Consider the following 21,511-nt stretch of genomic DNA (forward strand, 5'->3'; position numbering starts at 1 on the left):
GTTGAGGCTGACTTTAAACAAGTATTCGGACATAAAAAATTGTCGGTGATGATAGTTACGCACGTTCCACCACATCGGGTAGCTAAGTGATATCGACCCATATTTGTCACTGATTACACCTTGCACCACTTGTTCAAATACCATTTAATCTGTCAACGAGACTGTGTGTCCTGAACGAAGTAAGTGCTTGGAACAGATCGGCAACGGGAAAGGTTACCTATATTGGAGAAAGACTCACAAATAATCGTTTGATCGCGGTAAATAGAGCAATGACGTCATCCAAAGAATAAGGAATACGTCCATGTGCAAAAGTGTGCCCTTGTATAAATGAAAGAAAATATGCAAGCTTTTTCAAAATTGGTTTGCATTACAGAACACTGTAGCATCAGCTCAGTGTAGTAATTTACTGACTGGACAGAATGGATAATAAGGAACTTTGATGTGTACATTATCATCATCAATCAAATTTACTTTCTGTTATGGTAAGGAAAACTATTGTTAATGTTTAAAAAAATATTGCTTACGGTCACCCCACCCACCCATACATTTTTTGCAATTAAATGAAAGCCATGTGCATGTGATTGAAAAGGACGTCTATAAGATATCACGTGATAGATACGTCAGCAGTATTGATCCATTATTCTCTAGGTCGAAATTTAATACTTTTGTATGTTATATCATAAACGTAGTTATGTATACACCATTCTTGATAAGAGAAGAAATAAAACCGATGAATTGCGAATCATTTTAATCACACAGCATTTATTGTTTGCTTTTTTTAAAAGTATTGCGTTTATTGAATGAAACACGATCTTGTTTTACAAAACAGGCTGTTAAATTTCTGCCTGTTATTCAGTTCTTCTATGAATAGTATGTCACGCATTTATAATATTAAATATTAATTTATACATGACGAGCATTGATAGTTAACTTAACAATCTAAATCATAATCGACCAGAACTGATGCCTGGATGATTACATATAAATATTGACCTTGCATAGACTTGTGAGGTGTGAGCGCGAGGTCATGATAATTGCAGATAAATGCCGACGTTGCATAGGTTGTGATGTGTGAGCACTAGGCACGGATGATTACAGATAAACACCAAATTTGGAAAGCCTGTGAGGTATGAGCACCAGACCAAGATGATACAAACACCAAATCTACATAGGCTGTGAAGTGTGAGCATGAGGCCTGGATAATTACAGATAAATACCGAATTTGCAAAGCCTCTGTGGCGTGAGCACTCTTATGTTACGTGTTTAGGCTCTAATAAACAGTAATAAAAGAAAGAGTTAAAACAACAAGCTTTGAGAAATTCAACAAATAATTTATTTCCTTGAAAAAACAAGGTAAAAATAAAAAATAATAGTAATGAAATGTTCTAAAGAAATTTGAGTTCGAGTCCTGACGAAAAATAAAAAATGGAAGGCGATGACTTATACTGTGGCCCTAATGGTACTGCAGCGTCTACAGTTCTTTGTTATTTCACGGACAATAATATTCCGGTGTTGAATGTCTGAATAAAATTTAAATAAATATCTTTGTCAAAGAATTTGTATGACTACTCAAATATTTCCTGGAAAAAGAATTAATCTTTTAGAATTCAAATAATTTGAATAAAAATTAAAATACAATTCCAAACTGGTCACAAACAAACATAATCCGTGTACAAGGTAAAAGCCCAAATTGAGAAATATCTCTCTAAACATCACTAATAAATCTAACTAATGCGCAATTTCGGAAAACCCAGAATTGCGAAATAGGTCTGTTTACAGTTTTAAGTAATATAAAGTATGGTTTTGATAAAAACCAGTCATTTTACTAGAGAATAAAATAAAAATAGAAAGTAGCTTACTTGTCTCAGTGATTTCTGAATCAAGGTCGGGAACTAAGTAAAAAATAGAAACAGTGTCTCTATTATTAGGTGTTTATGAAAGGATTCAGATCAAACTGAATTTTCTGGAAATTATCAAATTCCAGTAAACAAAATTACATTACTTTGACAAGTTATGAAATTAACAAGAAAATTGAAACTTACAAACAGACAATTAAATTAAATCAAATATAAATTAAATCAAATATACGTAACAACTAGGCCAGGATGATACATATACCAAATTTACAAAGGCTGTGATGTGCGTGCTCCAGGCCAGGACTATTACCGATGAATGCAAAATTTGCATAGGTTGTGATAAGTGAACTCCAGGCCAGGATAATTACAGATGAATGCAAAATTTGCATAGGCTGTGATATGTGAACTCCAGGCCAGGATAATTACAGATGAATGCAAAATTTGCATAGGCTGTGATATGTGAACTCCAGGCCAGGATAATTTCAGATAAATACAAAATTTGCGTAGGCTGTAAGGTGTGAGCTCCAGGCCAGGATGATACAAATACCAAATTTACATAGGATGTGTAGTGTGAGCACCAGGCCAGGATGATTATATGAATAATTTACAACTTGTGAATATTTTGTTTTTGAATCAACTTGTTCATTTTTAAATATCCAAAACTGAGTTTGTGTATCCACTCAGGTTCGGATTTTGGTACATACAGGGTCAAGACAGAAGCTGAGAAGTTTCGAGAACTGACGTCTTAAGCTAGAAGTCATAGTTCCGTGTTTTTGTTGGGGTTTTGGGTCATTTTTTACGGTTTTATTTTTTATATCATGATTCACTGTAAACCCGAGATTCAGCATAGACCGGAAGGAGCCCGCTCCGGTACCCTAAGTCGGATTATTTTTTTACGTACAAGGTACAGCGTCTAAATAATACGGACATCATGTGCTGTGTGATTTGGATTATAACGTAACTTCAGCAATTTTTTCAGTCATATTGCTACGATGTCTGCAATGTGGCAGTTTATAGTGATATATAGAACTCGGACATCATGCTGCAGACATTTATCATGATGACCCACCCAGTCACATTATTCTGACACCAGGCCGACCAGTCCTAACAATAACCTTTTAATGCTGAACGCCAAGCGAGGCAGCTGTTAGTACCATTTTGATAAATCTTTGGTATGACTCGGCCTGGGATCGAAATCACGACCTTCCGCATTCGAGGTGGACGCTCGAACCACTAGGCCACTGGAGCGGTCTGCAGACATCGTAGCAATACTACTAAAATTGCTAAAGCTACGTGAAAGAAACCCCAAACACAAACATATAACCACATACAAGAAGAGGAAAAGAAGAATCCTTGTTCTTTATGGATAAGTTTGATATATAGAGGATCTTAAATGGGTCACGATTTAATACTGAATTTATGAAACGAGCTGAAGTCGAGCAGAAGCTGGACATTATTTAACGAGTTTCATACATTTAATATTAAATCATTACCCATTTGAGATTATTTGTATCACATTGTTTTATTTCAGTAGAAATTATTTAGAAGGAAAGAAAAACGAATAATTTCGTTCATTCTGACCGGGGCTGTGCTTTTCATTTGTTGTACGTAAAAGATAGTCCCATACAAAGTTGAAATAGTTATAGTTATTATATATTTTTTGATAACTATAAATCAAGGAACAAGCGTCCATCCAAACAAACATAACATTTTACAAAAGATAAAACATTTGTCAACATGTCCAATGCGTGTGATGTCACATTGTTTGATGCGGTGCACAGTACCGGTCTGTGTTGGCCTACACAACACTTGACACAACACTTTGACAGTGTTTACGTTGAACTTGTGCATCACAACTAAACAATATAGTGTTGCAATATTGTTTTTGAAAAGATTACTGGGTGCTGAAATATACATATTTACTGTAATGTAATTGTGACCGGATATTTGCAGTATTTGATTTGGAACATTACATTAGATTGTACAGAATACGTAAACAACTCTTTTTCAGTCGGGCTTGTATCACATATTTGCCGCTTAAATATGATGTGGCTCGATAAAGTTCTGTCCGTTGGGGAGACCGGTTTTTTGTCTACATTCTTCTGTGAACAAAGGTGCGTTTATTTACTTCAGTAAGTTCACGTTTGAACCAAGCTTGCATATAGGGTGGATTCCATGCTACAGATATGCCACCCATCCATCCCCATCCCCACTCTCGTTATAATCTAAGCAATACCGGTTGTTTTACTGGATATAAGGTTATATCCGATATGCAGAGATGGAAATGGCATCGACATTTTTATACAATTATGTTTGCCTAATTTAACAAGATCTTGTTTTCTCAAACAAAAATTCGTTAATGAACTGTGGGAGGATCCACATAGATTGATACCCCCCACATTTTATCCACACGGCATCTCCGACGTGAATTTTCTCTAGGGATCCGCGGTATAGCCTGTGTAGGATGATACTTAGAACTGACTGATCAAAGCGGTGACATTGATGATAGTATTTGTCAGTTCCACAAGAAGAAACACCTCTATTGACTACCATGCACCCTGGAATTAAAGCACATGACACCCATGGTTTCATGATATATTCTTCGACAAATTCTGTGGCATGCACCAGCATCCAGGTCGCATACATTTCGCCGGTGTCTCTGAATGTACAAGGAAGCTCACCCAAAGCTTGAAAAGTCGAAATGTCTGTATGAATTGCCGTTGTTGTACCACGGAGAGAGCTATGGATCTGAAATCCTTCTTGTAAGGCTCTGGTGAAGACGCGACTAAGATCTGCCACGAATCGGATAGAGCAATCCATCCACATAACTGACCCATAATCCTTCAAAATCATCTGAAAAAGTTAGGTCGAAATTTCAGTGCCATAATATTTTTATCTTAAAAGATATGACAATGTCATATATAAATATATTTAAGCTGTTGTTTTAAAAGAAACAACTAATGTTTAGACATCTGCTTTGCTAAGAATTTAAATTTTGTTTGGCTGAGAAGAACAAAAGAACGAACTTCTTCCTTAAACAAACAATATACGTTCTGTCATGGTCTTAGTTAATTATTAGATTTATCTTGAATAATGAAATTAACCGCAACTTTCCTTTTTATATTTTTTTTCTCAATCCAAAATCGAGCATAAAAAGTGATCAAAAATGAAGGAATATAATCAGAAAAAAATATTGGGAAACCCAAAGTTAGATCTAATTTTCTTCTATTCCTGTCTTGATCCTAAATTACCAGTTACTAGCAATTTCACCATTTTCAGGAAACAGTACTGCCATTATAGGCATACAATCATTTTATGACAATAAGGAAATACTGTGCGCGATTTGAAATCTCTGATTATTGACATGCTTCATCTCAAATATTTTATCACAAATGTAATATTTCCCAATTTATATTTACCAAGGCACTTTTTTTCTAACTTACTTGTATCGCAATCGGCTTCCAGGCGTAAGCATCGATTCTGCTAACATGTTTTGGAAACTGTTCATAGGGAAAAATTCTTACGTCGCACGCACACTCTTGTCTTATCTGAAATGAATCGAGTTTAATTTTAGATTTTCGGCTCCAATAAAAACAAAAATGTTATAGAAAGTATAATTGAAAAAAAAAGAAAAATGAACTTATACAAAAGTACAATTACAAAATTCACAGACTCCTTGAAGCTATTGTTGCCACGTCAGTATTATGCAATTTACAAATGTAATGACCCATTGTCGAAGTGGCTCGAATGTCGGTCGAAAACAAACATACACTGGTGTGTGTGTGTGTGTGTGTGTGTGTGTGCTCTTCATTCTCTATTGAGGAACAGCTTTCTAAGAAAAATACTGCTTGGTTCTCACATGCATTAGTGGCTTCCGAAGATAAAGGTTAAAAACCTTTATGACGAATGATATGGCATAACCTTGACGTGTTGCTATACCCCCACCCAAAAAAAGGACAACCAACAATACAATTATTTTAAAAAAACAAGGCATGGTTGGCTTGTGGGGTTGTATGCCATTTTCTTCACAATTAATTATGTCATCTATATTTAATTTGCTTTATTTGTTAGTTAGTTTTATGTTCTTTATTTCACTGCATGCTGTCGTATGAAACAGTGTATCATGGACTTGGTCGTGACCCAAACTGAGTTAATTTCCGCTAGACCCGATTTGAATTTATTCTGTAAACAACTAATGCATAGCCAAATTATTATCTATGTATATGGGTTTAAAATCAGCATTATAATTAATATACGTAAATAGGTTTATATGTATGTGGGTCTATGTGTAGGTTTGGAATTTCCTGTGCGAGAAATAACCCCGTCGCACATGCCCTTTTGGGCGCACGCGACGTAAATCCAAGTAATCAATCAATCAAACGCCACAACGGTTTTATTGGGTAGGTCTCCCCCTTTTCACCCCAAAAGACGAAGCAGAAACAAAAAATAAGGGGGTAGATGTGGGAATAGCCATATTTCAATATTTATCCTTAATAATAATAATAATAATAATAATAATAATGACTTTGTATAGCGTATACTATTTAGAATCTCTCAGCGCTTTACAACATTAGACAACACCTATAACATAAAAATATAATGATATGATTACCAAAAAACCCATCATGAAATTAGAAAACATTTTAAAATACGTGCTGAAAATATTTAAGGTAGGAAACAATTTTAGGTTTTTAAGTTTGTTCTTGCAGTCGAAATAAGTGAGTTTTAAGAGCACTCTTGAATGGGATCACTGTGTCTTTGTCTAAGTTCAGTGGCAATTCATTCCACGTTGAAATCTTACAAATCCGTCTCTTTTTTTTTACTGTTTCACACCATTAAGGCTCTATTGAAATCCAAATCTTCAACAACTGTCTGATTTAGTTGTATACGCATTAATCTGTTGATTGTTTTCTGAGCTTAATATGTGATGAACACCCCCTTTCATATTCTGCTATCATATGGGGCATATGCATTGCTAGCTTAGTCAAGTCAGCTTGTTTTGTATGGTTCTTATTTACAATGTTCTTCAGGTCATAGGTATTGTCTTTTGGATATGTCTGCTCCAAAATGCGAGTTTTCACCAGCATGTCTGCTCCAAAATGCGATTTTTTCGCCAGCATGTCTGCTCCAAAATGTGATTTTTCGCCAGCATGTCTGCTCCGAAATGCGAATTTTCACCAGCATGAACTCAACCAAAGTTTAGCATTCTTGAATAAATGATATTCTGAGTATTATGTCAGATTTCTTATCTGTTCCATAATGGTTTGTTAGTGTTTTAAGTCCATCAATGACATGGTCTGCTTGGACAGAAAGAGGTATTTTGATCAAATAATACACGAGTCATAACTTCTTAATTTCTTTTAGATTCTTATCTATTCAATTTATCTTAACCCACAAAGTGCTATATAGTTTTGTCGCGCAATATCCTTCAGAGCTCAAATGCTTGAGAAAAGAAAAGAAAATCTCACTCTACTTTAAATTTGTTGTGTTTTATCTGGGTGGCATGCACTTCTACATTTAATTTCAAAATACCGCCACTGAATAGACGGTTGAATTGCATTTTTGTCCATCTGGTACATCGTGTACATCTGATTTATATTCTACGTCATTTTGAGACTAAAAATACCTCACTGATATGTCCAGTAACACTGTCCCAGTTCCACTAATCTCATATAAATCAAAACTTAAAATCATTGTCGTCGCTATCATCACTCAGTATTTGCAGCATGAAATCATCTAAACACGAACTATGTTGGGAGTCTGCCATTTGGGGTTTTCTATGTACCCCATATTTAGACGAGTTGAAACTATGAAAGAAAGCTTGGCAGGGCCCACTCTAAAAATCAAATTGGAGGCTACGGGTGGTCAAAGACTCTAGATTTTACTGATTTCTCATACATCTCTCCTTGTCTGCGTGGGTTCAAGTGTCGGTTCGAACGACGTGGGTATGTGAGAAAGCTTGCTAGTATATTTCCCTAGGTGGGTGGTTCTTCCCAGGGTTTTCCTAGGTTCTTCCTCAACCAAAACATACTGCCCGCCATTTATGGCCTGTCATGTGTTACAAAATGGCGATAAACCCAGAAAAATAAACAAGTACACAAATCAAATCTACTTTAGTTAAACAACCATTCAAGTCATACAGAAGTACCAGGATGTGTATACAGTTGGATACCGGAAATGAAGTACGGCACGACAAGTGCTAAGAGACCTCTACCGGTTGCGCGACTTATGTTGTGGCAAGCACTGTTAGGGTTAACAGTTGAATAGAAAATGTATACTGCACAGGGTACATTTTATATGCGCGAAGTTAAACTAATCTGATGGAGTTCTAGCGCATCAGTTTTTTCCATGTGCGCGAACTGGCGCCCTGACAGCATCTCTACAAAAGTATATTGTATGCAACTACCTTAGAATCTGAAGCATATTTAGTCTTGCAAATGGTTCAGATCACAGCCTATGCTAGAATATTTTTTTCAGAAATTCTGCAGATCTATTAGAACCGAAAACATCTTAAATTATTGCTTATTGTTTGGACCAGAATGTTGACTGATTCTTTTTAGCGAATAATGCCTTCTTGCAGTAGGAAGCAAGTGATAGCTGTCAATAAATTTCGGTCTGACTGGTCTTGGCGGGGTGCCAAAAGGTAAAGGCGTTTATATACCAGGATAATTCTTGCATATGACACTCTACTGGCTTGTACTTGGATCAGTTAACGTTTTATAATTGTTAATGTTCTAGTCTTCGCTGGAGACGTTTTTCGTGCGAACATTATTCCAACACGAAATGGTAATGTAAGTCAGCACCATTTTATACTAGAGTCAAGAGACTTGTGATACTTTTGTTTTTAAAAAGAAATATTAGTGGTCCAGAAAGGTTCTCGTATTGGCATACGAGATTTCAAATTGCACACATACACAATTTTTTTATTTATTGATTCAGCCGATGACAAATATAGCTGGCAATACTACCACACAAGATCGCTTCAAAATATAGGCAAACAATTATGAAACACCGTGCAATAAAAATCAATAGCTGTACACACATATTTTGAGGCGAGTGTGGTAGATGCGTGAGATTATTACAATATGTTTAGCCTCTCCTCATATGAAATTTATATGCCCAAATGAATCTGATGAAAACTGACTTCCTACTACTATTTCTATTTATGCATATAGGACGTAGCATTTGAAACACGCAGCAATCCGTTTTATATTTTATGGAGGTCTTGTACCGTGTTATAAATATACTAAGTTGTCCAAGATATGTAATTTTTGCACGAGTAAATTTTCCCCAGAAAGGTAAATGTATCCGTCTCTTACACCACACTTACTTTGTCGTTTTTGTCCTATGTGTGAAATGACACAGCAACACAGCAATGACTATTGAGCCGAGACAACGAGAGTATATAGAGTGCTTCGATCATGGCAAATCACAACAGGTGATCCGGGCTGGTTCCGGGAAGATTCTAAACCAATACGTTTGAATTTGAGAGTCCGACTCTATATCAATGAGCCACTGTGGTTTCTTCAAATGTAGCTCTAAGTAATGTAGCATTTATTACCTGATGGTTTTATTCGAAATATAAATATGGAAGAATTGTAAAATCAGAATTTCTTCTGCCATTTCTACAGTATATAATCCTCAAATATATAATAAGTACATAAAAAAACTACGAAGAGCGTTACTTTCGATCATATGACACAATAACGAGTTATAAAAATATAGCCTCTCTCAGCTTGACCTTTAGAATGGTGTGTAAGATCACCGCCAAACGAGCGTCCATGGTGATCTCAGCCGATAGTTACAACTGGAACGGCCTCTGCCTTTTCTGTTGCATGCTACGAAAAATATATGATGTAAACAGTCGGAAGATCCTCGCAGTTTCTTTTCACTTTGGTCATTATCACTACGATTAGCTTCGAGCGTTTGTCACAGCCAGTCCAGACTGCATCTAATTCATTGACGTCAAGTTGGTTACTTATTCCTTATTCCCGATTGAATAAGGAATAAGTAACCAGTTACCAATTGAATAAGGAATAAGTAACCAGTTACTTATTCCCGATTCAACTATTTATAAATACATTTGGTTACTGATTCCTTATTCAAATCCAGCTGGGTATTCATTATATTTTTATAGTTCCATAACTAATTGGTTATAACTTCTTGAAGATGAAAAGCCCTTCAGAAATGCATTGGTGTTATTCTAACCCAGTTAGAGAAATAAGAGTGTTCTTTGGTGCCAGCTAGAGACAAATCACGGTCTATGTGGAGGAAGGGGTTAGGATATTGATATTGATAGGTATACATAAGTACTAATTTGAAATAGGATTAATTAGTTGTATTAGATTTTGGGGTCGCGTCCTGTTTTGCATGGCGCGAAATATTAGTATTTGTGTTCGAAAGCTTACTAATGGCTCGAGTAAACGTGAAACTACAAAAACAACAAAAAAAAAAAAAAACAAACATACAAGTGTGAAATTGGAGATTTCTCTTATGTGGTCACAATGTGCTTAGAGACGAATTATTTCAAGTATCTACGGGATTATGAAGCCCTCAGTTGACATCGAATGTTATCTTGAAGTCCTTGGAACTGGGTAAACAAGCATACGGGTAGGTGTATGAAACACGCTCAGTGCGAGGCAAATATAATAATACTTAGTGCGAATTAAACCCGTACCTAAACGATTTCGATTGCAACTTCTGGTGAACAGTTTCTATTCAGGAATCTGTTCCAACATAAACCAAAGTCATTGAAAGAATTTGTTTAACCGATTTCCAGAAATTGGAGCTACATAAAAGGAGTGGGTGGGTACAGCATATACGGCAAGCGTATACTATCTTAATTATATAAGTGGGCCAATATGTCTCCTCTTTAAAGAGTTTTGACATGGACTTCTCACTGACATTTTGTCCAGCCATGAAATAAGTCCTGATGAATCTAATCGAGAGGAATCAGCAAAAAAAGGTGACATCCTATGGGCACGGGGTATGAAAAAGACGCACAATATGGATCGATTGAAAAGATTGTTATTATTGAACCCCTAACTAGAATATATCGATTTCAACGCCTCTCTGATAATATCTAGTTAGGGATCTCTTCCAACTGTATGAAAAGTTTAAAGAAAATTCGTCGACCCGATTTCTTGGAATCCGGAGTTGAATTATATGATAGTTGTAACAAAGTCCATTAGCAGATTACCTCTTCAGTCCATATCTGGTTCCTACAGTACACCAATAAAACGACATTGACATTTATTATTGCACAATAGATTCTAAACACACACACACACACACACAGATATATATATATATATATATATATATATATATATATATATATATATATATATATATATATATATATATATATATATATTTATATATATATATGACTCCCAGAAGCATTTTTACTGTCTAATGCAAGCTGAAAACGAAAGAGGGTCTTTACGGATACCAGACGTTATTAAAACCGTTATAATCTATGAACCAATTGCAGCCAAACTTTGCGGTACTTGAACCCTTACTCGGAGAACTTTGATTTCAACCCCTGTTTGACAGTCGGTAACGAGTAACCAATTCCAACAGTAGGAAACCTTAGAAGACAAATAGTCGAGACGATTTCTACGAATTTGCGGTTAAATAAAAGTGGTCGAGGACAACACATGCGATCAGAATATTATACCTTACGTATATAGTTGGGCCTCTACGTCTCCTCTTTAGAGAGTTCTGACAATGGATGGACCTTCCTTGATATTTTATCTCTGTGCTACAGAGTCCACCCACGAAGGAAGTCCTGATGAATATCGTCGATAGAAAACAACGATGGGTACCAGGTATGAAAAACACTAAAATGTTCATAGATTGTATCAAACTTGTACACTAATTGAACCATTACTAAGAGGATTTTCATTACAACGTCTCTTGGATATTATGTAAATAACAGAAAGAAAAAGTGAAAGAAAACACGTTGAGCCAATTTCGATAAATTCTCGGCTAGATAAAGCTAGTCGAGCACAACACATGACACAATACTTTATATTACGTTCATGTAGGAGCTAATACGTCCCTCTTTATACATTTTTTACACAGACCTATCCTTGATAATGTAATAAACTGAGCATCAGCGATTTGCTCTCCATGTTAACGATTTCATAGATTTAAGTGATCACATGGTTGATTTTGGGAAGTCGGTGTCCTCAGTCTGACTAGCCAATTGCTAGGGCAAAGCATCACAGACTGCATTGTTGATGAGATTCCAGGATGGATGGTTAAATTTCAAAGTGAGTGCAGGTCAGAGTACCATATGAGTAGTCCCTATTAAAACCTAACCATATCTAACGATTATGTGAGCGCATGTGCAGTATTCGTGATGGATGACATGCAAATTGTGCAATAGAGGAATTCAGAGGGGACGGTTCCGTTGTCTGGAGACGTCTTGTGTTGATGTTAAAATGGTAGACATGGTGGAATGTTATAGGTGAAATGTGGCCTAAAAGAATAATTTGACAGGCCTGAGGAGACGCAGGTAAAATAGTTCCCTGTCTAGGTGATTGAGTTGTATATTCTCAAGGCGTGAAATACTATCGATACTTTGCGGAAATGGAATCAGTAGAAACAGTGCAGCTGTGAAGTTTTCGCGAAAACAGCAAAATAAGGGGCGTCTTAGGGGGTACCCGGTATGAAAAACACGCAAAATCGCTACTAAATAAAGGAAGTCGAGCAGATCACATGCCGTAAGATAATATACATGTGGGTCATTAGTCCCCTCTTTATAAGTCTTGACATGAACCCTCCATGGAGTCCACCTACGAAGGAAGTCTGACGAATTTCGTGCAGACGAAACAGCAAAATAAGGGGCGCCATAGAGGGTACCGGGTATGAAAAATACGCACATGTTTATAAACTGTATCAATAGTTTGTACTTATGGGACTCTTACTAAGAGGATTTTGATTTCAACGCCTCTTATAGTGTTTCGAAATAAGACCCCTTTCTAACAGCAGAAAAAGTGTAAAGAAACTTCGTCGAACAGATTTCGAGAAACTAAAGAAAGGAAGTCGAGTAGATCGCATGCCGTAAGATTATATACATGTGGGCCACATTACATCCACTCTTTATACAGTCTTGACATAAACCCTCCATGTGTATTTTATCTCTCGGAGACAGAGCCCAACTACGAATTAAGTCCTGAAGAATTTCGTGGAGATGAAACTGCGAATGAAGGGGCGCCTTAGGAGGTACCATCTGTGAAAAACACGCAAAATGTGGATCAAATTGAGCTAAAACTTGATCTAACTATAAAATGACTTAACGGGCTTTGATTTCATTGCCTCTTGGAAACTATCTAGTTTGGAATCAGTTCCCACAGTAGGAAACGTTTGTAGAGAATTTGTCACATACAATACATACCGTTGGAAGATTTTATTCGATGTATACAGTTGAGACATTACGTCCCCTATTTACAGTGTTTGACATGGATCCTTATTTGATACTAATTTCTAAGGGAGGAAGTCTACCTACCAAGGAAGTCCTAATAAATTTCGTGAAGAGGAATCGGCGAAATAAGGATCACCTTGCGGGTACATGTATGAGAAACACGCATCAATTGTATCAATATATGTTTACTAACTGAACTTCTACTTAGAGACTATTTATTTCAACGTTTCTTCGGGAATGCCTAGCTAATTATGGGTTCCAACTGTAGGCAAAGTCTGATGAATATTTGTTGAACCGATTTCACGAAATTGTCCCTAGATCAAGGGGTTGGATACAAGGCATGCAGTAAGAAGATTTTTCAATAGATTTTGTACATAGACACTTCTTTGACACTTAATCTGTATGGGTCAGCGTCGATCCACGACGAATTTCTTCGACAGGAATCAGCGAATTAAGGGGCACGCTGTGAGTACCTGGTTTGAAAAACACGCTCAATGTACATCTAATACAGGGATCTGAAACTCTAACCACCCTGATGGCCGCATTAGGTGATTTTTGATGGCCCTAGGGCCGCACTATTTTTGTTATCTCTCATGACACCTTATGACACCAATCATTTTGCGGGGCACAGAATACGGCCTTGCGGGCCGCGTGTTTGAGAACCCTGATCTAATGTATCAATAAGTTGTATGAATTTGACGACTACTTAGGGGATTTTGATTTCAACGCCTCTTGGACAGTATCTAGCTCGGGATCTGTTGCAACAGTAGGAATACAGCACACACACACACACACACACACACACACACACACATGTGTGTGTATGTGTGTGTGTACATATAGATAAATATATAATCTACCCACGAAGTATGCATTAAAAAATTTCTTCGAGAAGAATCAGATAAATAAGTGGCGCTTTTTTCGGTACCAGACATGAAACACCCACCTTGAGCATAGATTATCTCAATACTTTGTGCTAATTGTACCCTTACTTAGAGGATTTTGGTTTCGGCGTCTCTTGGACAGTATCTAGTTAGGGACCCATTTTAACAGTAGAAAACATTTAAATGAGAATTTTCGAGCTGATTACGATAAATCCGGAGCACAATATACGATCGTTATAACGATGACCACTAGGATATTGTCTCTTCTGTCCTTATCTGGATCCTACGGTTCTCGCCTAAATGACCCCGTGATCGATCTTTCTTTTGAAAGACTGTACATATGGATATGTTTGACTCCTACAAGATATATTGACTGCATTAATCGAGAACAAAGTGATTACTGGGAAAGTCGTTATGGATACCCACAGTAGTGGAGCGTTACAGCCCTTTAGCAGATTTTAGTAACACTTTTCGAAACAGGTGTCTGATTAAATCAAATATATATACATAGTCCCATGAATAACTCTTTACAGAGTTTTACATTGGCCATTCTTGAGTTTTTATGTCTGGTAATAAGTTGAAACCACGAAATAAATCTTGACGAAGTGAGAGGAATCAGTGAAATTGGGGGGGGGGGGAGAGAATTCTGGGTATCGGATATGAAAAAAAAACAAACCGTTATATGGCTGTCGATTGTATCAATATTTTATACCTACAGATACTGTACTATGAGAAGTTTGATATCAACGCCTCTTGGAGAATTTCTGTATATGGATCTACTCCATCACTTGATAGATTTATTGAAAATTTAAGGGGCCGATTTCTAGAGATATGGAGCTCAATATATGTTATGTATAACAAAGAACATAAGGAGATCACAACTTCAGTCCTTCTCTTGCGGTGGAGAACTAAAAACTGTTTTTCAATCTGCCGCCGAAAAAATGATTTGATGTCTACCCATGACACATACATGCATGTGATGCCCTACAAAAAGAAATTTTGAAGTCTTCACCCTCTAACATTTGGAGAAACTCGCAACCAGGAAAATTGGCCATGGATATTCGCATACGGGTGTCCAACAAAGCAGACATTTCCAAAATTGCGCATTACTCAGTTGTACTAGTGATGCTTAGAGATCGATCTCACATTCTGGGCTAAAACAAACTGCTTGATGTCAAGTCGTTTCCTTATGTTGTAGCCAGTTTTTGAATTATATATTAATTTTTCTTCAGATTATTTGGATTCTAAAAGATTAATTTATTTCTCTGGAAGTATTTGTTGTGCTCATACTGAATTCTTGAAATAAGACATTTCGTAAAAATATTTTTGGGATTTCTAAACCCGGAGGATTATTTCTTGTGTTTCTACAAAGAACTGTAGACAACAACATTGAACATGATACAGCATACGTCATCGCATTCCATCTTGGATTCTTCGTCGGGACTCGAACTTGAAATCATTAGAACATTTTATTATTAGGACTTTTAAAATTTTAACCGGGGATTATTCATGGAGTTTGTTTTTTAGCTTTGATTCTTAAAACCTTAAGTTCTTATTCTTTTATTTTTACAGCATTTCTCCAGGGAAATAAATTCTTTGTTAAATTTGTCAAAACTTGTTGTTTTCACTCTTTCTTGCGATGCTGTTTATTCGAGCCTAAACTTGTAACATAAGAATTGGGGGCTTGTCAGGGATTTTGAATTTTGGCTAAGATAATTTATAAAACTTTGTTTCTTTTAAAAAAATCTTTGTGAAACTGACCAACATTTTATACAACGTCAACAAAAGTGTTAATCTTTCTTTCAAATCCTACCCAGGAACAATAAGATCTTTTCAAAAAAGACGAACTGATTAAACTTTCCAGAAAATACGATCTTTCTGAGGTAAAGGCTTCCTTAACGAATCAAGAAATAATAAATATTTAGGGTCAGCATTTGGAAGAAAAGAAGTTTTTGGATAAAAATGATTTGGTTTCCATCAGTAAGTCTGTATCAGACTCTGACATAAAAGTGAAGGAATTAGAATTAAAGTACAAGATGGAATTGGAGTTGAGGAAGCTGGAGCTTCAGAAAGAAGAAAGAGAAAAATAAACACAATTACAAGCGGGAAAAAAGAAAGAAAGATAAATGCCGTTACAAGAAAAAAACAAATGCAGTTACAATATGAGAGAGAGAGAGAGAGACCGGAAACGTGGAACCGTCCGTTGTGCATAGCCAACCAGATCTATGAACTTATGATTGGCAATGTACAAGGATCTAGGCCCCCGACCATATCAATCTTCCGATTCCCGATCATCCAAGCAGTGCAAACTAGGGCTCAGGTACAGAAAGATAACAAACCTTTACGAAATTAAAAGTACCGGAAGCCATTACAGATATCTCCCGCGAAGAATTTCAGAATGAGCAAATACGTGACGCGTCTCTACGTGCAACGGAGAAGAAAGCATTATTTGGTACCGTGAGGAAGTGTAAGAACGAAGGTTCCTCTAAATTCCTTACTCGAAAAGGTTTAATGTATAGGGAATACTCTACACGTAGGCATGAAGAAAGAGTGGCCGTTGACATTGTGGGACCTATATTTCCACATAAAGATCGGACAAACCACTATATCTTGACGCTGGTAGATTGCGCAACCAGATACCCCGAAGTCATAGCTTTGCCATCGATTGAAACCGAAGACATGTTCAGCAGGCTCTGAGTGCCCGAAGAAGTTCTTACGGATTGTGGAGCGCAATTCACCTCAGATATCATGGCAGAAAATAGGAGGTTGTTGTCCCTTAAACAGTTGCGCACGACACCCTACCACCATATGTTGAATGGATTGGTTGAGAGATTTAACGGGACGTTGAAGCAAATATTGCGACGGAACAAACTTAAAGACCTAATAATGTTTCCTACCTTAAATATTTTCATCATGGTTTTTTTTCTTCTATGTTTTCTAATTTCATGGTGTTTGTGTTTGTAATTATATCATTATATAGCTTTATTTATTTTATAGGTGTTGTCTAATGTTGTAAAGAGCTTAGTAAAGATTAGGCGCCATACAATGTCCTTATTATTATTATTATTATTATTATTATTATTATTAGTAGTAGTAGTAGTAGTAGTAGTAGTAGTAGTATGTGTGCTGTAAGACCTAATGATTGGGATATGTATCTGAACGCAATTCTGTTCGCGTATCGTGAGGTTCCTCATGAAAGCTTAGGCTTCTCCGCGTTTCAACTATTGTACTGTAGGAAAGGTCGTGGTCCTATGCGCATTTTACGCGAACTGTGGTCAGACGAAGTCGCGGACGAAGAAGTCAAGACTACTTACCATTACGCAGTAGACCTGCGCGAACGATTAGAGAGTACATGTCGAATGAGGCAAGAGAAACTCGCGAAATCTAGTCGTAGGTACGCGAAGTACTACAACCGAGGAACGCGGAGTAAAACGTTTGATGTAGGCAATCAAGTGTTCGTGCTTCTCCCAACGAATAAAAATAAGCTGCTAGTCCAATGGAAAGGGCCATACGAAGTCAAACAGGTGAAAGGCGAAATGGACTGACGTGGAGGGTAAGTCCAAGATATTTCACGCCAATATGCTTAAACTCTACGTAGAAAGACCTTGACATACAATAGATAAAGGGGTCTTGAATGTTGTATGCGTAGCGGTGATAAAGGATAAGTCGTGTGACGAATCGGAATCGTCTCGAGTACAGAAATGCCCCTTCACGTAGGGAAAGAAGGTATTGACCAGATCAATGTATGCCCGGATTTATCAGTGGGTCAGCATACACAAATATTGGAGGTTTTGTTTCAATACCCTGACGTGTTTACGGACAAACCGGGCAGTACTGGATTGATTCAACACGAAATCAGGTTGAATACCTTTGAGCCGATCAGGATTAAAGGATATCCAATACCCTTTAATGCGCGGGAGACAATCAACGAAGAAGTGGGGAAAATGTTAGACCAGGAAGTGATAGAACCTTCCAGTTCCCCGTACTCGTCTCCCGTTGTGTTAGTCAGAAAGAAAGACGGAAGAACCGTTTTTGCATTGATTTTCGGCAGTAGAACATAATCACCGTGTTCGACACAGAACCAGTGCCAGACATGGAAAGTTTATTTTCGAAGTTAGCAGGTCAAAAATACATTCCCAATTAGACCTTAGCAAGGATTATTGGCAGATACCAATCGCTGTAATGATCGCAAGTTAACGGCATTCGCGACTCCGAAAGGTCTTTATCAGTTTGAAGTTATGCCTTTCGGTTTAGTCAACGCCGGTGCGTCGCGCGTTCGTCTCATGCGCAAACTGTTAAACGGTATGGAAAACGTCGACAGTTTTGTAGATGATGTCTTTGTTTATACACATACGTGGGATGAACAAGTTACGGTATTACGGGATCTTTCTATAGACTTCACACTGCAAATCTTACAGCTAAGCCCACCAAATATAGTATAGGGTATTTTAGCTTAGAGTGGTTGGGACATCTCGTAAGTGGATTACGTCAGATGAAACCTCATCCAGATAAAATAGGAGCAATCAAAGATGCGCCTAGATCAGAAACTAAAAAACAAGTACGACCTTTCCTAGGTTTTATTGGATTTTACAGGAAATGTGTCCCCAATTTTGCGACCAGCCCATTAACATATTTGACTAGGAAAGGGCAACCGAATAAAGTTCCCTGGGGTGTGTGTCAGGAAAAAGCATTTAACACTTTAAAACAGAAGCTGGTAAGTACACCAATCTTAAAGTTGCCAGAACGGAACAAAACTTTTGTGCTGAGGACTAATGTGTCCGATAGGGTCTTGGGGCTGTTTTGCTACAGGAGCAAGAGGGGATGAAATTGCACATGGCTTATGCAAGTAGGAAATTGCTCCCTAGGGAGCAAAACTACTCCGTGATTGAGTAGGAGTGCCTAGCCTTAGTATTGGGGATAGGGAAATTCCATACGTACCTTTTCTTGAGGGAGTTTACCTTACAAATGGACCACAGCCGCTCTTATACTTGAACAAAGCAAAGGTCGCCAATGCAAGATTGATGCATTGGGCGTAGTCTGTGCAACCGTATAGTTTCCGGATCGAGGCGATTTGAGGATCGGAAAATGTTGGTGCTGATTATTTAAGTAGGGTGTAATTAGCAGATCATTTTCGTTCAGTATTCAAATTGGAAGTTTTAACAATTGTTAATGTTCACATTCCGTGATTTTTCTAAAAGTGATACCACTTTTTTATGGGGGAGGTATTGTCACGGAATTAAATTCTTTTATTTATTGAATACATGTAGTCGGGTTTGGTTTTTTGTGTACAACGATACCCGAGGATGATTTATGTATATTGAGTCGTATTTCGAGATAGTGAGTTCGGTCCATCCCATGCCGCACGTGCAAAATGCTCTCGATGGGACGAACCAATGCATATAATGCACATACTATGTTTGTGTATAAATACTTCATCGTACGTAAATTTCTTTACAATACCAAATAGTCTTGTCAGCCGGCAGTCTGCTTCAAGGACTTGCACATCTTCAGCTGTAGAGATATGTAAGTTTATTAATTTCTAGTCTATAAGTTATAACTACTGTATTACCATGTTTATTTTTGTATGTTTGCTATGTAGCTTTGGTTTACACAGTATAATGCACATATTTCTATTCTCGTTTTCGACTTAGCAAGGGATTTATATTAGTAATGAAAAGCTACATTTTTTAAAAAAAACTGTTTAATATAGTAGGAATCTTATCGAGCAAGATTAGATTTATTTTTTAACCTATCATTTTGTAATTATTGTGCTGATAATGTAGTCTATATAACTTACCGTGTATAACGTCATCACGTTATTATGCACGTGTCGTGTACAGTACACGGTATTGGATATATTTTCAGCTGTCTGTGACTGGAGTGTCTGTGACCGGAGTGTCTGTGTCTCTGTGACCGGAGTGTCTGTGTCTCTGTGACCAGAGTGTCTGTGTCTACTCTCTGTGACCGGAGTGTCTGTGTCTTTGTCTGGAGTGACCAGAGTGTCTGTTGTGTCTGTGTCTGTGACCGGCGTGTCTGTGTCTCTGTCTGTGACTGGAGGGTCTAATGTCCGGAGGGTCTAATGTTCCGAGTGTTCCGAGTGTATGGAGTCTGTAGAAGCTGTGAAACTGAACTGCAGCAGCCGTGGAGCTGAAACAATGTGTATTGATGACGGAGTGTATCTCCGTACATGTAATTTGTTAGCCCTGGGCTAATTTTGGGGTTCGTAAAACCCAGTGTATCTTTTGGGACTGTAAAGATAAGTTGTATATCTGTCCCTCTTTTTTATCACCATAATTTCGCTACCTGATTGAATGCATTTTAATACACGAGTAAATTTTACATCGTTTACTACCTGAGTAAACTATATCCGTCGTTTCATTGCCAAATCGTTGTGAAATATTCACCCCTTGCCTTTGCATTTGCTAAATTAATTTATTTGCATTTTTCATCACTAAACATTAAGTCTGTGCATTCTTATGATAATTAAAGTTCAGTTAGTACAAACTCTTGATTCAGTCTATTAATCTGTGCGTGTTTTTCATACCTGGTACCCGTCGGACGCACCTATATCGCGTTTTGCTATCGACGAAATTCGTCAGGACTTCGTTCGAGAGTTGACTCTATCCCCTAGATATAAAATATAAAGGTTCCATGTCAAAACTGTATAAAGATGTAATGTTCTCACTGATGTGTCTTACTCGACTTTCATCATACAGATTTCTCGAAATCGCCTCGACGAATTTTTTTATATAAAAAAAAAACACGTTTAGAACGTTTACCTAGTTAGATAAGATGCAGGAGATGATGAAATCAAAATCCTTTTAGCAGGTGTTCAGTCAGTACAAACTATCGATGCAGTATATTAATATTTGCGTGTTTTTGTTGGGGTTTTACGGGGGTGGGGTAATACCAGATACCCATAGGGCGTCCCTTATTATGCTGTTTCTTCTCGTCGAAATTCGTCAGGACATTTTTCGTGGATGGATCTCTATCCCCTAAAGATAAGGGTCTGTTACAATCTTACGGTATGTGTCGTACGAGACCTCCGTCATCTAGCCGATTTCTCGAAATCGGCTCAACGAAATTTCTCAGGACTTCTTTCGTTACTACACTAGATTCTAGAGATAACATCTCAAAAAGGGTCCTTGTCAACTCTCTTTAAAGATGATACTTAACGACCAAACTGCATATAATAAGATCTAATCTTCTTGCGGCATGTGCTTTACCCGCCCTACACTCCCCTTTATAACCCCAATTTCTGGAAGTCGGTTATAAGTATGCTAAGTTCCCCAGTTCCATGGACTTCAAGACAATATTTAAGTCCACTGAAGGCTTCT

General features: G+C 37.3%; 1 protein-coding gene across 2 annotated transcripts in view; it reads right to left on the minus strand.

Moving 5' to 3' along the window:
* Window positions 1-1,310: 1,310 nt before the first annotated feature.
* The window catches only part of LOC149781638 (uncharacterized), a 43,069-nt gene continuing 22,868 nt past the window's right edge, over window positions 1,311-21,511 (minus strand). The window contains exons 4-6 of one of the 2 annotated variants that reach the window (XM_089934770.1): window positions 5,300-5,404; window positions 4,538-4,709; window positions 1,311-1,892 (exon numbers count right to left, since the gene is read on the minus strand). In XM_089934770.1, coding sequence (XP_089790896.1) covers window positions 1,774-1,892; window positions 4,538-4,709; window positions 5,300-5,404 — 396 coding nt within the window. In that variant the 3' untranslated portion in view covers window positions 1,311-1,773. Of the gene's footprint in view, window positions 4,710-5,299; window positions 5,405-21,511 lie in introns of both variants that reach the window. The other variant, XM_089934769.1, reaches the window with a different exon arrangement.

Source organism: Sinohyriopsis cumingii, chromosome 15 (genome assembly GCF_028554795.1).
Source record: "Sinohyriopsis cumingii isolate HCF-2022 chromosome 15, ASM2855479v2, whole genome shotgun sequence".
Taxonomy (NCBI): domain Eukaryota; kingdom Metazoa; phylum Mollusca; class Bivalvia; order Unionida; family Unionidae; genus Sinohyriopsis; species Sinohyriopsis cumingii.